Raw genomic sequence first — 25,795 nt, 5'->3', positions numbered from 1 at the left:
ATAATTAATAATTTTAACTATTTTATAACCACAGCTCGCCTTTTGTTGAAACTTTACAGTTTGCTTAATGCCTTCTTTAGTGGTTTGGATCCCTACTCTGGAAATTTGTAATGCGACAATAGCTCAACCAACCAAAAGATCTAATCTTCTTGTGCGAATTGTGAAAAAAATTATGATTGGCTAAATAAAGATCCGTTACGAGAACGGTATCTAACCTTGCTAGTAACATAAAGGTCCTCCCTCTTAACGCGTCCGGCGGCAATTTTATCCCGAATAGCTTTACCGACTTCATGTTCGTTTTGGTAAGCCAACGCGCAATCAAAGTGCCTGAGAATAGAATCAAATATCTTTCAATATATACGGTACATAAAAAAATAATGGTATTTTAGTTGTCACTGCCTCGATGGCAACAAAATGCACAATAACCTTAACTTTGCAATAAGTAAAATATTTAAAAAACCTTCGGTTAATGTTATACTATGTTATTAATTGTACATGACCCTTTCTAGTTGGATTTGTTCCGTTTGTTTAATTTGTCTGTCCAGCCCTATTTCAGTCTTAGCGACACGCTAATTTTCGTTAAATCAAATATGTTACCTGTATCCAACATCGATGGCATGGCACACTGCCTTGTATACATCTCCAGGAGCCGACTGAAAAAGAATTTTCATTGGAGCACAGTGCTTTTAATGGTGAATACTACTGTGGGCATGCTAATGCTGGCCAATATTAAAAAAATACTTTGAACAGTTATCCTTAATTAGCTGACCGTTGAATGCAAATTTTATTCATTGTCTTTTGTGGGAGGAAGTCAGAGGAACTTCGTGGCTACGTTAGAGATATCTGTAAAATTCCAAACTAAACATTAGGCTTTTTTTACCTTCCAGGTTCCAAGTCCAAGGATGGGGATTTCATGTCCGTCGGACAGTTTCACCTTCGGAGCTTGCTGCAGCTGCATCTTGATTCTAGTTCCAGTACATTTTAGTAGAAAAAAAAAATTATTTAGTCCAATAATATAGATCATAACAACGTTTTTGTGACAAAATGTAAATACACTTTCTATTATAAATGAAAAAAAATAGATTTGAAATGATGGCTCCAAAAAAAACGGAGATCACGGACCATCCTACTATAAAACGCAACAAACCAAAATATTTTCATAACTATAAGCTTAATGAAAAATACGACATTCTCACATTCTTTTCATTTCTGTCATTTTGTATGCCGCTATATCCTTAGAGCTCGAGAAACGGGGTCGAGAGAAGCAAACGGCAGTACATAGTAACCCATCAACCACTAAATACTATGAAACTTACCCAAGCTGACAACACTCTCAAGCTGAGAAAACTAACAACTGAATAGTAGGCACAATTCACAATTCACTCGAAGACAAGACGTTAATCATACAGAACGATTTTGATGGCTTATAATTATACCTTGCAGAGGGTTCGATTTACAGGCGATACGCTATCCAGCTATATACTCCTTCCTTTGCAATCTCAAGCTATTTGAATAGTTGCCAAGAACCCATTATGCCAGGTCAGAGTAGCCACTGATCAAAAGATGGCCTGCTCTACTGAGTACATATCATATCTAATCAACTTTCATTCTCCGCGCTTGTGACCCTCCTTGATAATCCTCATGGCGGGATCACAAGCGCCGACAAGGGCCATCACTGATTTATTTAACAGTACCACGACAACTTGCATATTTTTTTAGCAGGAATCCATAACGGCAAGGCGGTAAAACAATCACACTCGCTTATATGTTATTAGCATTAGAGCTGCCCAAATTACCGCGCCGCCAATGTGTGAGCAGTATAGACAACGACTTAGAGAATTCCACACACACACACAAATGCGGCAGCCTATTTCTGTAAGAGTTATACAAAAAATAGTTCGAATTTTAGAGCCATGTTATATAGGTCAATGAAGTAATGCGTTATAATTATTACATAAAACATATATAAAATAAAAACATCAACACGGTGCGGACACCGCTGCGCGTCAGGACACATATGCACTGAAAGTAAAAAAAAACACAAAATCCCTTAACAGTCTTACCGCGTTTCAGTCTGTTTGAGATGAATAAGCTACAAAATACACTAATAGATTCTTATGTTCTCTCACGTACTCAATGTAACTAAATCTCATCAATTATGCAGCTAAACAGTTTTTACTGGGCATTTCCATATCAGTAGCAATGGCGCACAAATAGGTAAATACAAAAACGAGTTTTTGCGCGTAAAACATATTTCACCTGCTACTAACGAATGACTGTGAAACTATATCATTTCGTTGTTTGTTTGACATACGCTACAAGCACCTGAGACACAAATCTGTTCCGAAAGTGTTCGACGCAAGCTTACCAGTAGAGATTTGCGCAATATGACGGCAGCACTGTCAACTACCAACACACAAGTTCTACAATGATGCGAGCGATTAAGCCAACGCAACTAAACACACAGTGAAGGTGTTCTGTGGAGCTGTAACGAAAAGATGGGTTAATCGTATGTCCGCGCTACTGACATGTCTATAGATAGAAGCGCGAGTATTTTCACTATCTAAAAGCACAGCATTGTCTTGTAATTGTTCAAAACACATTAATTATATAGTCGATAAACATTTTACTAATTATCCTCGTTATAAGTGTGATGCCTTCATTGAATAAATTGATTTTCATTATCGAGCATTATTTACTTTAAAATTGAGTACCTTTTTCTCGCGTGGCATCGATTGAACGTCACGCTTAAGTAAATTGTCAAGGTCAGCGTTTGGCTCTATACGCCTTTCAAACCTTGTTTTCTGTAAGGTTAGATAGAGACACACTAGCTGACTGTTTCTTTACCTTCGCTTTTTTCTACTATATTTTTAAGCTGATTTTTTAAAAATAATTTTGCTACATTCTTTTGGACAGGAAGCAATCGTGTCACAACTAAACAAGATTTCGGCAAACCGAAACAATCACTTCATAAACGATCCCGGCGAATTGGTCTACTTGTACGTTTGTACTGCAGGTTCAGGTTAAATAAAGGAGCTATATATTAGCTAAATGATTACACCGTTGGCGAGATAACAAAGGCATAAGATAAATAGTTTTCGATCTTTTTTTTTTTACTTTTGTGAAATCGTATTATGTCATGTCACCCCCTTTGTCATTGCGTGATTACACATGAATCATGATGATGAAACGTGAATTACACACGACTGCGTGTATATTTGGAGCAGAGTGCGGAAGCAATTGTAGGTGCGAATCTTGGAGTGGAGCCACCGTTGAATAACGCTAACCCCGATCAGACCAGTGACGCATTTGATGGCCCTAGAGCTGAGTTTCAATACTCTTTTTTTTAGAATATGTTATTTTTGCAGGCTACTTGTTGATTACAGAAAAAGTCGATGTGTTACGATTTATTTCGCCAGCTACGGCTTTCTTCAAGCCTGTTATTTGTACTTAAAGCTATAGGTTTCAATTAACTGTCTCACTTGGCACCACCTGTATCTGACGCCTATAACGCAGCAAATCATTTTAAAAACGTAAATCACCTCGGAGCAGCTAAAAAAAGCTTAGTGAACTCTAGAATAAATATATACAATAAACTCTAGAAAGCTCTTCGGTCTATTATAACTGGCCAGGTTGGCTTCAAAAGGAAACTGACGCCAGTTTGAGTACATTAGCAACAAATTAGAAATTAATATTGCAGAAAAAGCAACATCATTCCGGTATCTAGTTACGCTTAGTAACTACGTAATTACGTCCTCAATAAAACAAGGCGACGTAAACACACGATCTCAGTTATCGATCAGTTTAAACAATATATTATCATTTCAGATAATTATTTTACTATCGGCTTTAGCCTACATTGCAAGTCCCCAGTCCAACTATACGCATCTCGTGACTACTGAACAGTTCATTTTAAGTTAACGTGGCATCTCGCTCTTTGATGTACGCCTTCACGATTATGTTTTTTGGTACCAACTAACTACTTTTGAATTACGTACAGTGGGAAGCACTCTCTTAATGCTCACACGAACCAACAAAGGACCTTATGCCAAGACCCATTCACAACAAGAGACATCATAACTCCTCTTGCTTGCCTATTACGACCACTTATTTTTTAATACTTTAGATGCTTAGTAATGACTTTCTATAATAATTACAACATTTCGAATGGTTGGTTATACGAGGATTTTAGGTATGCTGTCGAGAGCTAAAAAAGAGAAAGGTAAATCTATGCTATGATGTACTCAAGCTATTGACGCATAATTCGAAATTAAGCGAGCTCGTTTAAAGCAGACAATAATATTGACTGAATAATCAGTCACATACCGCTATACGAAATGTCCGTTAAATCCGCGCTGTGTACGTCAACCAAGTACAACGATATAACTCATAAAGAAGATTTCATTTATATAGTAGAATCCATAATAGGCTATAACAATAGAAGAAGCATAAAAACCTATCGATATTGTTTTCTATATATAATAAGTTAAGCATGCGTCCGCTATAAGTATGTTATGCAAGTGCTAACATGTACTGCTTTATGGGGCACGTGAGTGGTACTACGTAAAAACATTTATTCGACTGGGGGCCTTATGTTCTGTTCGTAGCAGGGAGGGAATATCGTCAGCTGTTAAACACACCGCTATTTAGATGTTCCTTAGTTAGTAACGAGATTATCTTATCACAAAATGTCTATTTGTTTTTTATCGTATTATTTGATTGAGCGTGAGCGTTAGTTGGAGGGGTGTTGTTGCATGAACTCGCGGATTGCTTTTATGTTTACATAACATGTTTTTGCGTCAGTCCTTCCCTGTTAGCCTCCAGATTTTTATTCAGGAATCACTAATGGACATTTCATCAAGTGCTGCTAAATCATCGAAATAATGCAAAACAATAGTTTGATTTTATCTTACTATATTGCAACCGTTTGCTAATACAGCATTTTTTAATTTTTTATAAGTTTTCGTTCAACCTCTGAAGTCTGTGAATTTTCTGATACTCGGTTTGGAAACGTGGGGCTGAGTACTAAAATGCCAACTTTGTGCGGCTTTACGGATTCCAAACAATACACCCATCTGCATTATGTCGGCCTTTATCAGATCATGATCGGTAAGCGGCTGAATTAGTGCCAGTCTTAAGATGGAAAATTAAAAGGTCTGGAGTGAATTATAGCCTATTCAAAGGAAGGATTGACGACAAGCACACGCCTGTCTGTTCTTTGATAAAGTGCTTGTAGGCCAGCGAATTTGCATCATCCCATTGTCTCATTTTATCTGGATTTCCTGATATGTTCTGTTTCCTCAATTCATAGTTACCGTAACCTATTTTTTGGTAGATTGACGCTAGTACATTAAGCCAAAACTGAAGTCGAATGAAAGTACAGGACTGAAGAAGGATGCTAAAAATCTGCCACACATATTGACGATTGATCCCGGCTTGAACAAGATTTTTAGTCCTTACACATATTTTGCGTTAATATAAACAGTTTCACTTATCTATGAACGGCGCAGCCATGCACGTATTGACGTTCTCACGCGTAAGCCGTCTGTAACTCCTCTAGTTGAGACAAAGAGGATGTCAACTCCGCGGAAGCCCCGTTTGGCAACGTTAAAAAGGTTTGATTTGCTGTCGCTGTCCTTGCTGAGCTCTTGCGACTTGTTTTTCTTGACAAAAACAATGCCCCTTACCTTATATAGGACGACACGCCTGGCAGAGTTATATTTTTCAGAAATTCACAGTTAAATGTCTTCAATGATAGACACAACGCATTGTTTAAGCTATTGTTTTACTGGTTAGAGCTGTTTATTTAATGAATAGCTTACATATATATATATATATATATATATATATATATATATATATAGTGTGCCATACAGCTTAGCACATCCTACTGGCATGTCACTAATCAGAGTGTGTCAAGCCTCAATAATGAAGCATATAGTTCATGCAGTATGACTGCTACGCAATATATTGCATCTGAAATAGTTAACAAACACTGGAAAATTAAAATGTGTTTTTTTGTTTGGAGACAAATAGATTTTTACAATTCAAATTGCTTGTGGAATTATGCAACCATGTCCAAATTAAGTGGTAGCTGATATATGCCATCCCCTGACGAAGTTCCCTTGACGCATACTTTTCGCTTCTTTTGTTTTACCTGCACGTAAGTCTTCTGCTTTGCAATTGCCAGAAGATGTATTCCATACTATCAGGCAGAGGCTAATTTTACATGAAGGAGAGTGCCAATACAGAGTGAAAGTGTTGTCTGGGATACGCATTGCCGGCTCGTTAGTGTGGTGTTGATTGCGTAGCTCGACATATTTGTTCCAGGCGGAGAAAACGCCGGATCATAATCGGCTTCATCCTAGCAAGTCGTTGTAGACTAAGCGAGAACCTCAAATGCCCTTGTCCCGATTAAGCTCGGCTAACTTCGAGATAGCTAGCTAGCTACTTTCTAATTGTTTCGAAAAGCATTCTATATGGAGAACACTTGGAGTTGGTTCTGAAACTTAGCAGGAAATATTAAAGAGCAATATTGTTCGCGTTTAGTGTTTTTTTCTTGGCTGTCGCAGTGAGAAATGCAAGTATTTTGCTTAAATAAAACTATGCAATTTGTTGGCCCAGTTAGCAAAACAAAGACTATTAATAGAGGCGGGCCTTGAAAATGCTAGCGATTACTCTGCTATTAAACAACATTTATCAAGTTCGTATATGCGTTTGGAGCGCATGAAATTATAGATTTTGATAGTGACGAGTAAAATTAACGCGGAAGTTTACTTGGCGTACGATTCATAGACGAAAAAACAATTCCAATAGAGTTCATAGACCGACACGGCAATAAGGATAAGTAATAGCAACGTGCAGATGGAAGCCGGTTGGTGTGTACGGAAGTTTCCAGTCAGAGCAGACGGCCGGCCCGCAAGTGAAACTTCGAAAACGAACGAGTCATGAGAGGATATTTGTTGCTATTTTGCATCTAACCCATGTGGTTAATTCAGCTACTGCCGAAATTCAGGCCACTAATATATAACTATTGCTTAGCCTTTTCAATGATTATTTCTGCGTCAGCAAATTGTAGAGATCATTTTTTTTTTTTGCTATAGTATCAAAACCTGCCTCCATCTATCTGGAAGGCATCGGTTGCCAACGCTGAATTTGAACTATACATATAAAACTTACAATGTGTTATGTACCAGTGAGGTACGCGTTTCTTCCTCTCTCCTGTCTACCTTGTATAGGCTTTTAAGATCAACCCTGTCATTAGAGCGTTGTTCTAATAGAAAGTAGCATGGGACGATTCTGGTGATAACGTGTTATTTTTTAAGCTCCTTAAGCATCGAACAAATGGGGGTGACTAGTTATTTGTCCAAGGCAGGGTGTCAACCTCTAACTAGTGTGTATATAGCGACGAGCCGGCAGTGACACGCCTATTCAATCGACGACGATTTGGCCAAATCGATCAGACCGTTCCGTGAATGGCCTATTTGTCAGGATCAAGGTAACGAAAATAATTGACATCGAGTTTCTACTACACACGACAGAATATTATAAAATGTGCTAAGGCTTAAACCGCTTTAATGGGCAAACCATTTACCAAGTTGTCGTTAATTGTGCAATTTGGCTAACTTATTAAGGTAGCCATTATATGTACGCTGCTCACGGATGATGTCTCTGGATGGATTATCGGATTGGAAGGATGGATTGAGTTTTGTAGTTGTGTATTGATGCACGAACGTTGTTTGCTCTTACACCCAAACGGCAGTTAGGGTTGATTGAATCGCTTTTCAACCATATACCCAGTGCCTCATCTAGATTTCCATGACTCTACAAAATATCGAATGAACGCTTGTGATCTTGAACGAAAACTGTGTTTTTTGCAGTCTGTTTTTCTCAACTGAATTGTGCGAGCAGCTGGATTTGTTTGGGGTGTTTATAGAACGAAGCCAGCCTCCTGAAGAACAATTACATCTCTACGTTACTTATGGTTAACAGTTAATATTTGTTAAGGCAGAAGCAGTGTAAACGTAATCATTTTATTTTACCAAGAGGTCTGGCTGGTTGAGGGAAAAAGGACGTATCTGTGCATGACAGATACGTATACACTAGCATGAATTCGTTCCCGGTCGCTCAAGTTAACGGTACCACCTATTATTCGCTTTCCGTTTCTAGCCTCTTTTATATCTCTATGTTTCGAGCTTTACGTCCGGTATCGCCGTTGGGCACTCCATGAGACGACTGGCTACCAGCACGAAACGAACCGTGCGTTTATGCCCGGATCCCAGCCTAGACCACAACGTGTCCCTCCGTAGGATTAGTAGACGGACACGTTACCCAGTAAACTATCACGAAGATCCTTCCTGTCTGCTTTTGGAAGAGATGGGTGCCACTGATATGCAAGCCGCAGTAATCGGTTAAGCGGAAGGTAGAGATTACGTAAGATAAGCAAATTGCGTTAAATATAGTTAACTGGAACTTAGCCTAGGTGCGGTCCGCACTGTAGTATATTCCTAGTTGGCCTTATGGCTTAAGGCTGCTTTGTGAATAAATTAAATTCAGGCGCTAGTGGAAAACGGCAGGTTGCGAAAGTACCGTTTAGTACAGCAGATCAAAGCCTCATTTCTGCTAGCCTTTCAAAAGCGCTAGTTATCTTCGAGCTGGTAAAGGATTCGACTTAAATCGTTCATGAGAATTTATTTTGCTTGCAAACTGCAATGCCCCTCACCGCCCGATTCGGCTGGGTACGGAGACAACGCCCTCATCCTTGTCAGCGCCAGACGGCAGTCTGTTTTGAATTAAATGTGTCGTGAGCCCTTCTGGACGAAAAGTGCCGAAAAAGTCTCAAGAGCCATTTTATCTCTTTTCATGCTAGCGAAGTAAACACAGGGGGGTGAAAATGTAATAATGACTTATTTTTTTATTTTGGGAAATTTTCATGATATGATAGATGGAGGATAGTGTTAGGGAATTAGTCAATTCACATAATTAACCGTAACAAAAATGACAGTACTGTTTCTGAAAAGGCCAACGAAAACTAGTTAGGGATTTGACACAACAAAGCTTAGATTTGTACCTAACTATTGACAGCATAGCTATTAAACACCTTTAAATTTTTAAAAGGTCAGCAGACTTATACCTGTCAAGAATAATAATAAACAGTCGGTATCTAACATATTCTTTTTTGAAGGGTGACATAAAGATTACCACACGACCTTTAAATATATAGTTAGAACCTATAACCAAAGTAGATACAGACATATTCATCTTCGATTTAGCGCGAAACTTTTTGGTTAATTCATACCGTATAGACAAATAACGTTAACATTTTCTGTGCAGTTCTATTATATTGACTTTATTATAAAGTCTAGATCAGATTCACTAAAATAACGAGAGTTTTGTCTTACAGACGGCACCTTTGATAACATTTAGAGAAGGAGTTCACGAGGACAATTTTCCGAGAACTTCTAGAGCTCGATTCGTTGAAATCACTACTGACTACTCACTGATGCTAACGAGCACATTTCTTTAAGCCGTGTTAATTTACCCCCTATAATATCATTTCTTTTTTTACGCCCCTGGGTTTTCTCGTCTATAAGATGAGGCAGATGGACAACAGTGGCAGACTTGAAAGCGCTATAATTACAAATTAAGCGAAAACGACGGATATGAAGGAAGCTTTAGAAAAAATTTCGTAAAATAAGCCTAGGAACAGATTGAAGGACGACTGAGTGTCATCCGTTTGTTTTATAAATATACAAATTATGTCTTTTAACTTCCATTGTATAGATGTTTTGTTTGGATTAGAAATTATAAAAAAAGAGTAAAAATAAACAATGTCACAATTTAATTCAGATCTTAAACAGGAGGTGCTCATAGTGTGATCATTGATGTTAAAAGATAATAAAGTAGTGATTTTTTAAAAAATTGTACACTTTATTAGGTTGTTGCTGTTCTTTCAATTGAATAGGAAAAAAACATTCTTTATGAAGTTCATCAATGAAGTAGCCTCATTGTAAAACCCTAATTTAGCTAATAACCCTAGCTAATTTAAAACAGCCCACCGCGCAAAAAAGACTTATGAGGCTCGGGCGTTATAAACGGAGTTTAAGCCGGAGACGTAGCATTCTCAAATGCATCATTTCTTCACTCAGGTCATTCTGTTTTTTTTTTCTGATTTAAATACATTGTCCTTTATTTCAAAGAAAGATCTGAATTTATGCGCGAAAGCATTGATTTCTGCCTATTGCTCCGGCCCCTTTTTTTCCTACAGGTAGCTCAGCTGGCCGATCAAGCGCATTTAGCTTATGTCACTATCTTTACAGCCCACAAAGGTGCATCTGTTGACATCTTTCTTTTACATGAGTCTGCACTCCACGGGCTCTCCTGTTGTGCCCGTACACAGACATCCATACTGGCCCATTAAGACTTAACACATTTTTGCACAGTAGTAGCGATTCGCTTATCATTTTTTACTGTACGCGCTCGATAGTATTGAACTTATATGCTAGCTTAAGTCCAAATGCCCCACGACACAACGTTCTACTTATAGGAGTCTAGAACGCTGAGTAAACCTTAATAAAATTGTCCGCACCGGTTCAATGTGACCATACTGTATTGAAATGGAAACCGCACGTAAAGGCAGAACACATCCGATAGTCTTCCGCCTGTCTGATTCTAATTGCTCTGTTGTTCGGAAGAACTTTCGGTATGGTAGAAGGAGGACAACCGATGATTTGATTAAGGAGATGTTCGAACCGAAAAAAGCTGCTACCAGCACACACAAAAGGCAGACTGCCAACTACTGAGATGCCTCACTTGTACTATAGTTAAGGGAACCGGCTTCCGGCCCACTGCGAAACTAGCAGCTTTACAAGAAGAGTACAAGAGCCACATGAGCGATTAGGCCTCACGATGGCCAGGGAACTTCTCCCATTACGCTCGGTTATATTGTGTGTTTTGGTCGATACTAGGAGGTAACCACTCAGTCGCGAAAATCGCGGTACTAGTAGGGAAAACAAAAAAGTTCTAGGCAGGCGATGACGCGCAAAGACCTGCCGTCAGAGAATACGAAACGCACTCAGTTGTCGACCGATAGAGACGGGAAATACGGTTGCTGAGCAGAGAGACTGGTGTACTTTCAAGTATGCCTCTTTTTAAAAAGAGGCATACCTGAAGTCGTTTGCATATATGCCCTAAATAATGAATATGCCTGGCTTGAGTTTACTGTGTAATCATCATTGTGGGTTAGTAATTATTGCTAGCATATTATTTTGTTCAAGCCGTTAATTCTTCAACATCGCATGTGTCTAACCTTCTGGCCTATGGAAGACTGGAAACAAAACGAACGGTGGGACACCAATTTTTCGGTTAAAAAAGGTACTAATAGACATTCTTTTGTGATAGAGCTCAAAATTGCTTCAATTCTTCGTGTTCGGTTCCATAAGAACGAAATGTCAGTCGGTTGTTATGTTCGAACGGCGATGTGACGGCAAATGAACACTTAATTTGCTTAATTTGTACTTCAGTATCCAATACGATGTATTTTGTCATAAAAAAAACTTGGAGGCACGTCACCAGGTGGACTTTTTTTAAAAGTTTTTTTATATCTTAATACAAAAAGTTTCCTTATAGGAAGAACGATAAGGCTTGTAGCAAGAGTATTGAATACATCTTTTGGATATGAGGATTTTGAAAACATTTTGTTGATTCCTATCGTACTAACTTTAGTGGACCGATTATGTATAATGAATAAACACCTTTTGTTTTACTTTCTTTGCTTTACGTAAACGTGGATACGTTACTTCTTGTTACCAGTCGCAGTTCTGTGCAGAAACCTGTCATTGTGGCTGCGTATTTTGCGTATTGCTAGGCAAAATGAGAGTCATGGTAAACCTTATTTCCTCGTCCACTTCACCCAGTCTGTGATGCACCCAGCCTTCCTAATTCCTGATAGAGTTCCATAAATTAACCCGGGGTTTTCATCGATCGATCTTGAATGGCTGAGCGGAATTGGGTGCATTCTGTAGGTAAGAGGTTCCATCTACGAATTTAGCAAACCCTTTCTAGCAGTCCCCGCTAAAGCTCTCGCTATATACGGCATAAGTATCTCTCTCGCTGCTTTGGCAGCTGTTCAACTCAGAAACAGGCGAAGCGAAGTAGGTGTTACAGCTGTATGTAGTTTGGCGTTGTCATGGTGGAAGACGGCGCTTTTTTTTTTCTTGTCACTAATCCTTGTCGATTTTTTCAATGGTCTATCGAGACCTTGTTAGTTGCTGACAGTACTGGACAAAATCAATCGCTTCGCCAGGCAACAGAAACCTAAAACGCACAGTTCCTTCTCAACCTTACCATAGCATTACCTTCTTTCGCGTCCGTCTAAATTGTTCCACGTACTGCGGAGTACACGTTCCTACTTTTTTATTCTGTTTACACATTTCTTGCGTATGGGATCTACGTTCGTAATTAGGTTTTTTTTTTTTTTTTTTTTTTTTTTTTTTATAAAAAGGCTAAAAAATGGCCACATTTTGGTAAAATTTCATCGATCTACTAAATTACTTTGCGCTAATATATGTAGCACCTACAGTTTTTTTTTTTTTTTTTTTTTTTTCATAGACAGCTCTTTTCAAATAGTTTAAAACTGTTTGGTAGTGGATTTTTTGGCTCCTTGGCGATGTTATAGCTACTCACACGTGGATCTTTCGCAACAATTGTATCATTTTTTTTACACAATTTTTCTATTACTAGGCAGAGGAAGGCAGGACATTGAAATGTCCAGAACGAAAAAGACAAAACCATTTATGGGCCGCTTGGTGTTAGGAGACATTTTGGCGATAAAAAAACACAAAAATTCACATATCTGGGCAGCATTATGATAAACGTGACAGGGTAATGGGATTCATTCACCTCCAAGCCACTCTATCCTAAGTCTAAATACAGTCATTCAGAAAACCTTAGCACACCTACTGCCGTAAAATCTTAACTTTGAACTTACACCAACACTGACCCGATGCGATTTATGTTGACCGAACGATGTGACTGACATCTAGTTAAACAAACAGTCGACGCTTTTTGGTAACTCAATAGAGACGGATAAAATTCATTTTAGGGAGTATCGAGTGTCTCCTATCCGACTTGCTATTGTTGTCCGAGGATCTGCGCCGTCGCTGTGAGTTCCCCATTAACGGAAGTCCTTAGAACCAACCTTGAAAATTGTGAGTGAAGATCGGTGGAAGTTTTTTACATCGGATTCGATGAGGAACCAGTGAACCGGCTAAAGACTCGTCTTACCATACATGGGTTTTAGTATTAACTCTGCAGGAAACCGAGCTTTCACGAGCCTGACTATATATATATATACATATATATAGGTATTTCAAATACCGGGCGGATTGTTGATAAATATCAGCCGCTCATTTCGGGACACTTAACGAATCTCTTAAATTAGTTTTATTCATTCAAAGGAACTCGTGTGACCTGCACGCCGAAGAGTTTTTTAAAGATGCTAGTTGCTCACCCCTATATTGGTATACTGTATCGTTGACCTTTATGTATGAAGTTTTAGACTGCTACCAGCGAAGGTAAATGAATGAACTTTGATAAAATCCGTTTTTGTGCTGTATCAACTGAGTTAATTATGTATTATACAGCTTTTCCATAATAGCGGGTCTATTGGTAAGCCGGCAACGAGTTCATCTAGAAGTTAGGCCATTTTTTCTGCGATCAACGATAAAACCTTGCATGAATTAGCGTGCGATCCTGTTGTAGCAGTTATAGTGTCAGCTGGATTCCTGTATTCTCTAACAATGTGAGCAAAATAAGTACTTCGTTTTATGGTTTCCATACAATAACGAAATGGAAAATCAAAAACATAAAAAGTCAAGCTTAATATTGAGACCGAATTAGAAGTGTGTCACGGTAATGACTCTGGCGAGCACATCGCTTCAAGTCTATGCCTATCGTAAGTCTGAAGGTTATTCAACTCTAAAATGATTTCCAGCCCATTAAATTTTTGGCATATGCAGGAACCGCTTCTAACAAGGTATAATTGGACCTGCAGTAATGTGTAATGGATAAGTTGCAAAGCCAGCATTTAACAGTAGTACAAAGTATCCAGAATTAACATACACATAGTGAAATGGATCTAGTTAGTAAATTAGATAAGTTACTCATTGTTATTTCACACCATGTGGAACCTGTGTCTAAAGATCATTGGACGCCAATTATAATATTAGTTAGTTAATGATCAAAGACAATTACTAGGCCCAGTTTTTGCCTGGAGTAAAGCTTTTATCCGCCCGTTTATTGCTTTATTATGAAGAGTTTGAAAGAAGCGTGTACTGAATAAGTAAACAAATCTTGTTTGTCCGCTTCTGAACTCCGCGAGGAAAGTCACTAGAGGTGTCATTAAATGCTCTTCTGTCTAATACCGTGTAAAATTATATACTTGTCATCTTAGCCGTATTCATTAAACATATATAGTTGGAAACAATGTACATTAGTTACCGCTTTTCCTCTTCCGTGGACTATTTAAGTTACGAGGCCTATACGCAGATTAATGTGAATTATAATAGCGTCAGTGTTATCCTGCAGTGCTCTAAAGATAGAAGAGTAACTAAAGCTAACTCAACCTACCAGGGTAGTAGCGTGGGCTGCTACCCCCGAGAGCTAAACCATAGTGCCGTTCCCGGATTCAATAGCGCGAAAACACAATTTGACGCAAGAGTTGCCAATAAAGTATGTTTTCATTTTGTTTAGCGGTTACTCTTCAATGTTGATTATGTAAACTTCCTTTTTTTTTTTTAGATTTGTCGTGCTTAAAATAGCTTAGAATTCGCTTCTTGGCATTACGTCGTGTGTGTATTTCAAATCAACATGGAAGTACAGAACGCGGTGCACTGCGAAGCAAGACATACAAAGGTCGATCATGACAAAATGTATAAATGCGTATATCAACTTGAAAAGACAAAGGTATTGGCTAGCAGTCGAAAGTATTCCCTGAGATCTCTCGTTGATTTGTTGGAATTACGATGTCTATAATTTATTTATTTAGTACAATATTAGGTACAGCCAATTTCCAAAGCGTGGGACTTACTCTGAGTATGCGTATCTTACGTTCATCGATTAGTAATTTAAGCTACAATGGTGGACGATAGAAGTCTACAAACATATTCCGCATTGAGTCTTTGTCCCTTTTTCACTGATTCAAACAAACTTTCTCAGAAGGAGCACGTCAAAGCTATCCATTCGCAACGCCATCTTTCGTTGGGACCGACGTGGTAACTAGACCCAGAGAACTTTGACTAATGATTGATGATAACGATTCGCGTACCTTGATTATTCTCGTTTTCGAACTAGGCTGCTGTATCACGGAGTGGCCTTCTTCAGCACAGAGTTTAGTATTAGGACTATTTTGTGAATGATTTCAACTGGTGATGGCTACAAACAATATTTGACTACTAAACAAGACTGCCAAAGTACGACCGTAATCACTTTCAAAATGAGGTTGATTCACGCAATTTGCTCTGGGAGTAGTCGAAGGGCTCGCATTTACCACTTCCTAGCAGCCCAAGTTCGTTTTTCAAGGTTTAACTAGTAAGGAGGGTGCATTCTGTTAACGAAAATTTCACCCGGTTAGCCTGGTATAACATACGTCATGCTGATACATTAGTAGTTCTACGCTCGTACAAGTACCATGGATCTTCACGAGAATGAACAGGGCATCTGTTCACTGGTACATAATAGGACGTAATAATAACAATACCCGATATCCAAGTATACTTCTTGTCTACCGAAGCAGCGTGATACATTTATCTTCCTGATTTCTTCCGTACTGGTGAATTCCGTTTCCCTGCACGTCGCGCTAACAATAATAAAAAGCTTGGTCTACTACTATTTAGCTCAAATAAAAAAGATTCTCCGACACTTAGTATTGTTTTCTATTTCTCATTAATCATGTCCATTAGGTGTCCATGCCCACGCTTTCAAAATAAAGTTTTCTGTCTCCTTGTCCTCTCAGTTGTTGCTTTTAATAGTGCTGTATTATTAATAGTATTATATTATTAATAGTGCCTCCAAAATGGACGCCTAAGGTAAAGGAAGAGGGCATTTAAACACCTCCTATGTTATACCCTATTGAAGTTAAAACGCTGCGGAAACAGATCAGGGCATTTGTCTTATGTGCGCTAGCGACGCTACCCCTAAATGGCCTGCCAAGGTTGCAAACGGTATAAAGATTGCTCCTACGTTGGCCGGTAAGCGTTTGACGGTAAGCGTTTGTAGGCACCTTTGAACGAACGCGGCCGACAAATAAGATGGGCATTGGCCGAAAAGATAGGCTGCAGCCACACCACGGTTGCTAAACCTATTAAATCTCTTGCGTTCACACAGAGACTTCAAGACTGGGCAGTTCATGACATCTATGAATCCAGCAAGGAGTCACAGCTTAATGCTAGAAGCGCTACGAGGACATAATAACCGATTTTGCACAGAACTGCCGCCTGTGATGAGTAGTGGTTTCTGCATGCTAACATGAAACACTAATTCGAATGCGTGACTTTAGAAAAGAAGTGAGGGTTTAGGGCTTAATCAGCTCCTCGTTCGAGGAAGGCTATTTTTTTACGTTTGGTGAAACTGCAAGGGGCTGATTCACTAGGAATTATTTTTCACGACTTGATCGACATGTTTATTTGACCCAATTTTATAGAGTCAACCAGCCTATTCAAAGGGGAAGACCTGACAACAGAGATCAGGTCATATTGCTTCATGACAACGCGAAGCCATATAAACATCATCTAAAATGTGTTCATCGACCTCGAGTGAGTAGACGTCTTGCGTACCCCATATTCTACGGAGCTAACGTTGTCTAACGTACTGGCATATTAGCGTCTCCGTGACGGAGCCGTAAAATAGAATCTATAGCATAAATATATTAAGCGGTACATGAAGCCCAGTCAACACAAGTTGACGGATCGCAAATATCTGCTCACACAATCTCTTAACGCGTACAAAAACTGGTGGGCAGAAACGACGACCTTCACTATTACATCGGCGACAATCATTTCAAGTAGGCATTAAATTCAACCTTAGCCACCCTCTATTTTATATTTCTGATATTGGTAGAGCCATAATAATCATACATTAGTGATCTCGCATAAAACTTCTTGAGTTTTTATTTTTTTCTTTTTGAGACAAATGAGTGTCGTATTTTCAATTCTTATCTATATGTGTGGATTGGTCTAATGTGGATTGCTACTGAAGATCCTTCTGATAGTTACTCAGTGCCTATTAAGAATCTACGTTAAATTAATGTTAAATACGCGGAAGGGCTGACGGTTTTAGCAATAAGTGATAAAAATGTGGCACTTCGTGTAGCGGGACGTCTGTGACGCTAATAAATGCCCCAGTGCGAACGGCGGCTACCGACATCCTGACGTATTGAGAAAGCGTGAACGGAAATCTTAGTTACATGCTGCTAGAAAAAAAGTTAGCAAGGGGACTGCACGTGACCTATTTTTCAGTCATTTTAAGAGGTGAACTTTTTATGTGTGTTCCGAAAGGCATTCTCGTATTCCGGTAGCCTATTTAGTAGACAGCTAAGTTGAGGCTGTAAATAACCTAAATTCGATGGCTGTAAACATGCTGACCAAGTGTAAGAATTTATATAAAGTATATCAATTTTTTCACATTATATAAATAAGCAAAAGAAAAATAATAGTAATTATAATGCCAAGACAAAGCTCTATAAAAATGGTAAGCGCGTCAAGTGGGTAACCCATTAGATCAATAGACCAAGGAGCAAAAGCGATGGGACGAAGTTATATACCGCTATCTGCTCGACCCTTCAAGCAACTAGTGAATCCGATTTAGTAACTATTCGGCTGAAGACGATTTGTTTGGCATCGCAACTGTGTGACCTGACAGATTTGGCCTGATCTTCCCTGAGGAATATCTGGTTCCAAGCAACGCCGGCCACTTAACGGACTTATACCGGCCATCTTTGAGGGAAAGCCAGTACGGCGACGGACTGGAGATAAATTTTATCGACAGTGACCAGGTCGCATGAAGCTGATTGAGGGTCGACGTAACCCATCCATAACACCTCGGGCAACGGATTTAAAGCGATCGGTATAAAGTTACATTTAGCTGTCCACAGCCGCTCTTTGGCGAAGCCAATTTTTAGTGTTTAAAATCTTTTCAAGGTTTAACATCGTACACCATGATATCAACTATGTTTTCCGTTTGCCTACAAGTTAAATATGTTTAAAAGACAAAAAAAAAAGTTTTAGAAGCATAGATGTTTGCACGAGATTGCTAAATATCGCCGTAATGTGCCGAGAGGAGAGGTCACTTGTTTGATAGATTTCTTCGTAAACACCCATAGTAGACGTTTGCTAAGAGTCTGAATTCTTAAGGATGCCAAGAAATTAGGGCTTTGACAAATTATGTTAATTAGAAACTAATTTTCCGCATTACGAGAATAGGGCTCCACGTTGTTTGTCGTTCTGTATGCCTCCCTTCTTATTTCTTTTGGATATTAAATTAAAGCGTGCAGCACGACGCTTGTCGACACTGGTAGGAAGACACAGCTATTACCTGGACGTCACGGCACTGGTAATGGATGATACTCTGCAGGAAGTCGTAAACAGCTAGCGTGAATTTTAGCACGTTCGCATGTCCTAATCCAAAACAATTCCGAATCTCATTATTACAGGGGGGAGTAATGTAACTGCGTGAATCATTTGAGGGAGCGGTCGACGCTCGATCAACAAGTTACTAACTGTTGATTCTTCACTACGCTTTCTAAATAGCTATGAAAAATAGACGTATCCTATAGATAGAAATTAGGATTGGACGCAGAAGACTATCTGATTACGCCCAATCGGTGGCTGTTATTATTGGCTTGTCATGCAAACAATAGTCCTCTAAGCATCAATGATAATTACGTTTTTTTTTTATTTACTGATAATTGTACGAATACGATTGTTATTCTAGCGATACGAGCTGCGAACATTTTTATAGCATTGATGATTATTATTTCTACGATGTAATTGTTGCGCATGTATTCTGAATGCACCGTACAATTTTTCGTCAAGATGGAGCCAACACACGTGTTTTTTTTTTTCTTTCACAGGCCAGTCCTGTAAGAGCCACTGCTTCCGATTGGCCTTACTTACATCAGTTTTGACCTTTATGTGACTCTGAACAGTCGGTTTTAAATGAATTAATTAGCAGATATATAAGAAGACTAACCCTTTGGTTAACAGTGTTCGACATAAATTTTCCGTATACTTTGTGCTCGATTTATGTCAATATTATTTGTTCCATGTTGAACGGTTGTACCATTCTACTTCACTTGCTCGAACGCATGGTTAGCATAGAATTTGATTTCTCGATGCGCAGACAATATTAGCTAACAGGTCTCTGGATCCTTTATATTATGTAAATCGGTTTCAGAAGGGCATATTTATGCAGACCAATGTGTGTCCGGTTAAATGATCGACATCGTCTAAGCGAAAAACAAAACATGCAAGTACACAAAAACACTATAATTAACATGTATAGCCTACAGTAATCAAAAACTACATCGCCGGGGTCGGCGGTTATAAATAGACGTCAACTGCGACATCTCTAGTTCTGTCTCGCTAATGATATGGAATGTCGCTATTTAGCCTCTAAAAATTTTCAAAGCCGATAGTTCTCAACCTAGTTATTTTTATCGCCGCGCAAATTTGAATGTCAAGTCGCAGTTCGAAGATAGATGGCAATCTAAACTTCAAAACGAGACTTTTTCCAGGTTGACCTTTCTAGATCAGATGATGTAAAAACAACGCATATATAATACGCCAACATTTCTCTGTTCAGTCACAAAGGATCGTAATTTACACATCCACAAATTGTTCGAAGTAATAATAGTACCTCCGATTAAGAATAATTCAGGAACAGTATAAGGTTCGTTTGGTGGCGTGCTTCTTCGAAAGTATTATCTTGCAACAACATGAACCCCTAAAACAATACTTAAAAGTAACAAAGAAAAAGCATACAATTTTCGACTGATTACGACGTACCGTATCGCATAGTCAAAGTTGTAAGGAACGACGAGTTTGCTTTCAAAGCATTTTGGTTCTGCTCTTTTTTTGAGACAACCGGTGCCTGCTAAATAGGCTTTCCTGTTTTTTTTTTTTTAGCATGCCACATTTGAGTGAACTGCTTTCAAAGCCATATCTGGGACGTCATCACAGCTTGCTTTTCTCAATTAAGCCTAATTATAGCTGAAAAGAGCTAAACAGCTCAAAATTTGACAAAAACATGTGTCGCTCCTATCCGAGTAACTGGTATCTTGAAGACAACTAGATCCACTCTTATCGTTAAAACATTAATCACAGTTATTTTTATGATGCCATTTGGATTTCATACTGTTAAATATGATACAACACATTGGGTCACTAATCAAAAACTTTTTCCGTTTGTAAATCCCTTCTAGTATTATGCCTACGCTTAAATTATCTATAGTGTACAATAGTTTTACTGTAATAGAAACTAACTGATAACGATAAACATCCAGTCATCGTTGGTTTGTGTTATATTGTTGGCAAGCGGTTGTTATCGCATTTCATGGATTTGTTGGAGCAACCTTTATAAGTCCAGCACTCTAAACCTACACTATGTAAATCTTTAACTAATGATTAGTTGTATCGATCAGGTGATTCCGAGGGCTTGTTAACAAAGTAAGCACTAATCTTAAACGAGTTACTTTCCGAGTCTCCTCCCTCCACGAAGCACTATATAATTATAAAAATTCAAATCGATCGACCAAGTATAATCCACAGATAATAGTAATCCATAATTAATATTAAAACCTTATTTGGATCACAATACTTTATTTAATCCCAAGTGGTTTGGAGCATGTCTACAACAGACGCGAACAAAGTCATGACTTTCTTAAGCTCACGTATAGCGTGACAATGATTGAATCACACGAAAGAACAAATTACGCTTAAAAATTGCCTATGTAAATAGTCCATTTAAACTTACCCTTGAATAAATCTCAAGCGTTTGCTTGGGCGTAACTTTCTCAGCACCACTGAAGTCCTTTTACTACTTGCTTTGAGGTCAATGTAGATTATTATTCTCTGCTTGCATAGTTTGGCATAACTAACAGTTAAGAATACCCAATTAGAAAGGACTAATTGAAAAACTTGGTTGATTCATGCTGACTATTATTGATAAATCCATCATGTTTTCTAGGAAATCTCTTTCATCTGGAAGTAGGTGAGCCTATGCATAGCAGTTTGCAGAATCTAACTTTCAGGACTATAAATTACCACCTTTGTTTGTAAACCTTCGGCTAGTTTAGGTTAGATCACTTCTGTTTAGTGATCCGTATTGAAGTTGCTTTGGACACGGTCAATGCCCGGGATTAATACCGCCAATTTGAGAGCCTTTTTCGATAGATAGAAATGGCAGAGATCAATAGGTGTACTAGATTAATACAAACGAATTCGACGAACTCGAAAGACGCGGCGCTAGCAGAGGAAATTTAGTTGATAAATGCTCCACGTTTCCAAAAACTTGTAAAAATTGGTTGAATTCACTCCAGAAGTTATGAGACCAAAGTAAAAAAAAAAAAACGCCTTTAAGTTTCAAAAAATCGACATATATGAATGTATGTATGTACATACATATATATATTCTCCCCTTGATTGAAAATAAAATGTCAGAAACCCGTGTTCCATAACCTCGCGCCATATCCCGCCCGCAAACCAGGCCATCCTTAAGGAGACATAATATTAATATTCACTTTCTCAGGGCCATCGTGAGTCCTCTGATCCATACTGATGCTGTCAAACTTAAGTACCTCGTTTCACAAACCGATATGTCGACAGCCTCCGACGATTGCCTCGGGCTTTCGACGCTGTCTATTAGAAGTTTCATTCCCTCGAACACCAGGCGGTTAGGCACGCTTTCTTTTTACGATCTCCGTTCCTAATATAGGTTCCCCATTTTTTCTTGCCAACCTGTGGTTTTACAAATACTAACAGCCAACTGGTGTCCCTTTTGCCTTTCTTTCGCTGGCAAACATTGCAGTTGCTGATGTAATTCTTTGCTTGCGCCGGTACTTTCCTCTCGGTACAAAGGTTTGCGCTTCTGGTAGCCCTCGTACAGTTTTGTTAAGATGTCGATAACGCCAATGCCTCACCCTGCTAGAGAAACGTATGACACAAACATTTCGATCCGGAAATGTAAGCCATTTGACCTTATATCCACTTAAGGCATAGTTATGACCTAGCAGCAACGATTCGACAATTGGTGTGCCTAAATCGATGCTTTTTCTTCTCGAAGAAATGCCTGGGAAGCTTTCTTTTGAAGACCTTTCACGCGTCATTTCCCGTTATTTCGAGGCCGCACCATGTGCAATCCGCCACGTTTGGATATCTGCGCGTTTATCTATCCTATCACCTGTTCGTGGAAAGAAGCTCATATTCCTTTCCTAACATCGCTGGCATCGAATGGAGTAGTCAAATTATTCCTCTATGACTGATGGTCAACTCTATTCATTCGTGTGGCATTCTTTTTACACTGGTTCATAAATCGTATACAAAATTCGCACTTTAGACGCAGTTATAAACTCACAGGCAGTGCCTGCTGTGTTTGTTGATAATCGGCCTTTCCTCGCGTGAAGGACGGTGCTAACAAGGCCTATGCTGCGGTCCTTCTTGTGGTTGAGGAAGCGATACTTTGAAGGACGCTATTTGTGTAATATGAAAGTACGTTACTTCTCTTCTTACTTCTCACGATAGAGGGAAAAGAAAGAATTCTGTGAGTTAGCAGATACAGTGTACAGCTCTGAATGTGAAAGGTTCACATCATTGGGGTGTAAATAAAAGTTAGTTCAGCTGCAGCATTTAATAGGGACACTACTCTTACATGTAACGGTATAGTATTGACTAGTTACATACACAGTGGTATTTATTAAAATGATTAAAAAAAATGTTCATATATAAAATAATGCTAGAGAAATATAAAAAAAAACGCTACCCAGGCTTCGTCGATGTAGTCCCTTATGATAAGTATATTTCGGGAATTCTATTTTTCCATGGTTTGCTTGTTTTTTTTATCTAACGATTAGGGATCTCCGACCGTTATCGAGCGACCTTGACCTTAAAATATAATATAGGAACGCAGACCGGTCGTATGATAAATTGTACAGAACTCTAAAAGTTACCATACGCCTTGGATTTCCCAATTATAACCGATGTAATCGCCATATAAGGTGGCACAGAATTTCACTTGTAATTCTGATAGCTTAAAGTTTAAGGTTTTAAAGGTTCTGTCATTGCCTCAAAGTGAAACTCCAGGCAAACTTCTTGGCTTCGTTTTCTCTTTTAAGACGACGTCTATAATGCTATTATTAATGAGTTAACAAATTTAACTCTACGGGACGATAGCAAATGATTAACTACTAAGTCACACTACTCCAAACGACAAAAGGCCTGACTGGGTTCAAGTGCATTTTATTTTATCACTGTTACTATAGGCACTTGATAAAGATGAGAGTCCTGATTACCGCTGGCCATGCTCATATTTTTCACAGTCGCTGTTATTTTTTCTGTCTTAGTCATCAGCCCGTTATTGGTCGTTTGTTCTCTTTCGCCCACCCCATTTGCTTTTCTAGTTCTTTGGAAGCAGTGGCGTCAGATACAGTCTTGGCAAAACTGGAAATGTGACCCTGTGCTTAAGTAGCGCATGGATCGACATTTCTCACTGACATTCAAATGGCCATCGATTGACGGTACCTCTCCAAGAGTACAAATTGATGTTATCCGTTTCCGCTTAGCCGGGATGGGAAAACAAGTCGCAGCGCTGAAGACGGCAGATCGGGTATGATGAAGTGCTTAGATATTTGTGAATCCTGCAAAGAAGGGAAAATTGATTCTAAACGGGTAGCTGTCTCTTTGATTTTTTGGGAGGTGTACTTGAGTTGAGTGTGGACTATTGCTTCTATTGATCGTAATGGAACGAAACTGCAGCTTATAGCGGATAAAAAGGTGACAGGCCCGTCGGAACTCGTCATATTAGGGGAAAGCCAACTCTAGCTGCTGAAGAGGGTGTAAGTTTGCATTTAGAGCAAGAATAAGTACATGCGCAATAGACGATTTGAGAAAGAGGCAACTTAGAGTTACCTTTATCTCATCAAGATTGCAAGTTATATTTTGCTCCTATCCATTAACAGGCAGACTAATATTTTTCAGTCAGTACAAAGAACTGACGCCGTTGCGTCGATTCACACTGTATGAATGTTTGCTCTATTTGTGCCTAAAAAACTGTGCTATAATAACAGGACATTTTGTCTTATTATGAGCCTAGTATATTATTACGAGTCTTATTATGTGCTTTCGCTTGTGCCTACCTGGCCTTGACATAGAGGAGAATCATCTGATCAGAACTGTACCACAATCATTTTTCATTCATTAGCCCCGTATATGACGTCTGTCCAGCATATCGTACGTTTTTATCGAAGGTTGCATTTGACTTAAAGGCAGTTTTAGCCTAAACTGAGAGTATACACGATTTTCTATTAATTTTCTAAGATAAACTGTTAGTTGAGGTTGACAACGATTCAGCCTAGTACTAGATACATACGATGACACTGAAAGCCATATTTGAATAACAAAATGAAAGTAGAACAAGGCAGCACTTACTGCGATTCATTTCATCGTTCAACTTGTTCCATGTTTTGTATCGGAACAATTAATCTATCAATCAATTACCGTCAGCTCTCAAAGACAACGTCCTTTTTTCCCCTGTTCGTTCCAGTCTGTCAGAAACATCGCTCGAAAGCCGACATCTTAGCCCTGTCCGTACCCTGTCTATCTACCAGAAAGCTACCAAATGGTCGGGCAAATAAATTAGTTAGTGGAGCAGACTTGGCCATTTTATCCTAGCCAGCCTATCCAACAAACTGGCCACGATTTTTGTTTCTCTATCCACAAGCGTGTAACGATAATTAAAGTATATAATGTTATTTTTAATCGGGAGTTAAGTAGAATGACTTGTTGTACCATAGAATTAATTAAGTATGCAATATAGCATAACGTGACATTAACGCTTGGCAATTTACCTTTTTTTTTACCTGTTGATTTATATGGTAATAACGAGACGATAGTATTACGCTTGTTGCGGTAACTTCAGAGCGCATGGCCCATACTGGGAGCTTCGAAGTGTGACCCGACGATGCCTGAATCGAATCTGTCTTTTATAGATCGGCAGTGTTTTTAATCACATCTGTCATGTGGGCGTATCTGATTGTCAAGGCTTAAAGCAACGGCTTTGCGGCCTTACAGTCCAGAAGATCAGTGGCCCGAACCACCGAACCGTTTGTGCATAATGAATATAATGGCAGAATTAACTATCTATCAGGATCTGAAAATGTACCTCAGACGATTAGAGGACCCCCACTTGATGCTACTAACTAGGATGAACGGAGGCAATCAGGAATTGGAAAAAAATATGTTTATCATTATGTGGCTGCGATCAAGTCATCATGCGAGGTAAGCCACAGTCGTTCTCTTTGGATGACAAATTTTTTCTTTTGAATTTATGATTTGAACAAGCATTTCGTTTCGTTCAAAACAAGAACGTTTCGCGTATGCATAGGCTTTGCTAAAACGTTACATTTGTGCGCATACGTCGGTAGTAGTTCACGCAAACCGGATAAAAACGCTTACGAGATAGTATTGTTACGGAACGAATCACTGTGGTTTATTGTCGGAGTGAGGCGAATGCATCAAAGTAATAAGGA

General features: G+C 38.9%; 1 protein-coding gene across 3 annotated transcripts in view; it reads right to left on the bottom strand.

Annotated features, from left to right (window-relative positions):
- The window catches only part of LOC147752310 (aldo-keto reductase family 1 member B1-like), a 4,186-nt gene extending 1,701 nt beyond the window's left edge, over positions 1-2,485 (bottom strand). Inside the window, exons 1-4 of one of the 3 annotated variants that reach the window (XM_086971831.1) lie at positions 2,369-2,485; positions 881-965; positions 598-653; positions 216-327 (exon numbers count right to left, since the gene is read on the bottom strand). In XM_086971831.1, the coding sequence (XP_086827957.1) occupies positions 216-327; positions 598-653; positions 881-958 (246 nt within the window). In that variant the 5' untranslated portion in view covers positions 959-965; positions 2,369-2,485. Of the gene's footprint in view, positions 1-215; positions 328-597; positions 654-880; positions 966-1,316; positions 1,477-2,063; positions 2,264-2,368 lie in introns of those variants that run through there. The other 2 variants (XM_086971832.1, XM_086971830.1) reach the window with 2 other exon arrangements.
- Between the last annotated feature and the right edge of the window lie 23,310 nt (positions 2,486-25,795).

The sequence above is a fragment of the Varroa jacobsoni genome, unplaced genomic scaffold (genome assembly GCF_002532875.2).
Source record: "Varroa jacobsoni isolate VJ856 unplaced genomic scaffold, vjacob_1.0 scaffold_1323, whole genome shotgun sequence".
NCBI lineage: Eukaryota > Metazoa > Arthropoda > Arachnida > Mesostigmata > Varroidae > Varroa > Varroa jacobsoni.
The sequence above is the reverse complement of the archived record's forward strand: the minus strand, read 5'-3'. Positions and strand labels throughout refer to the sequence as shown.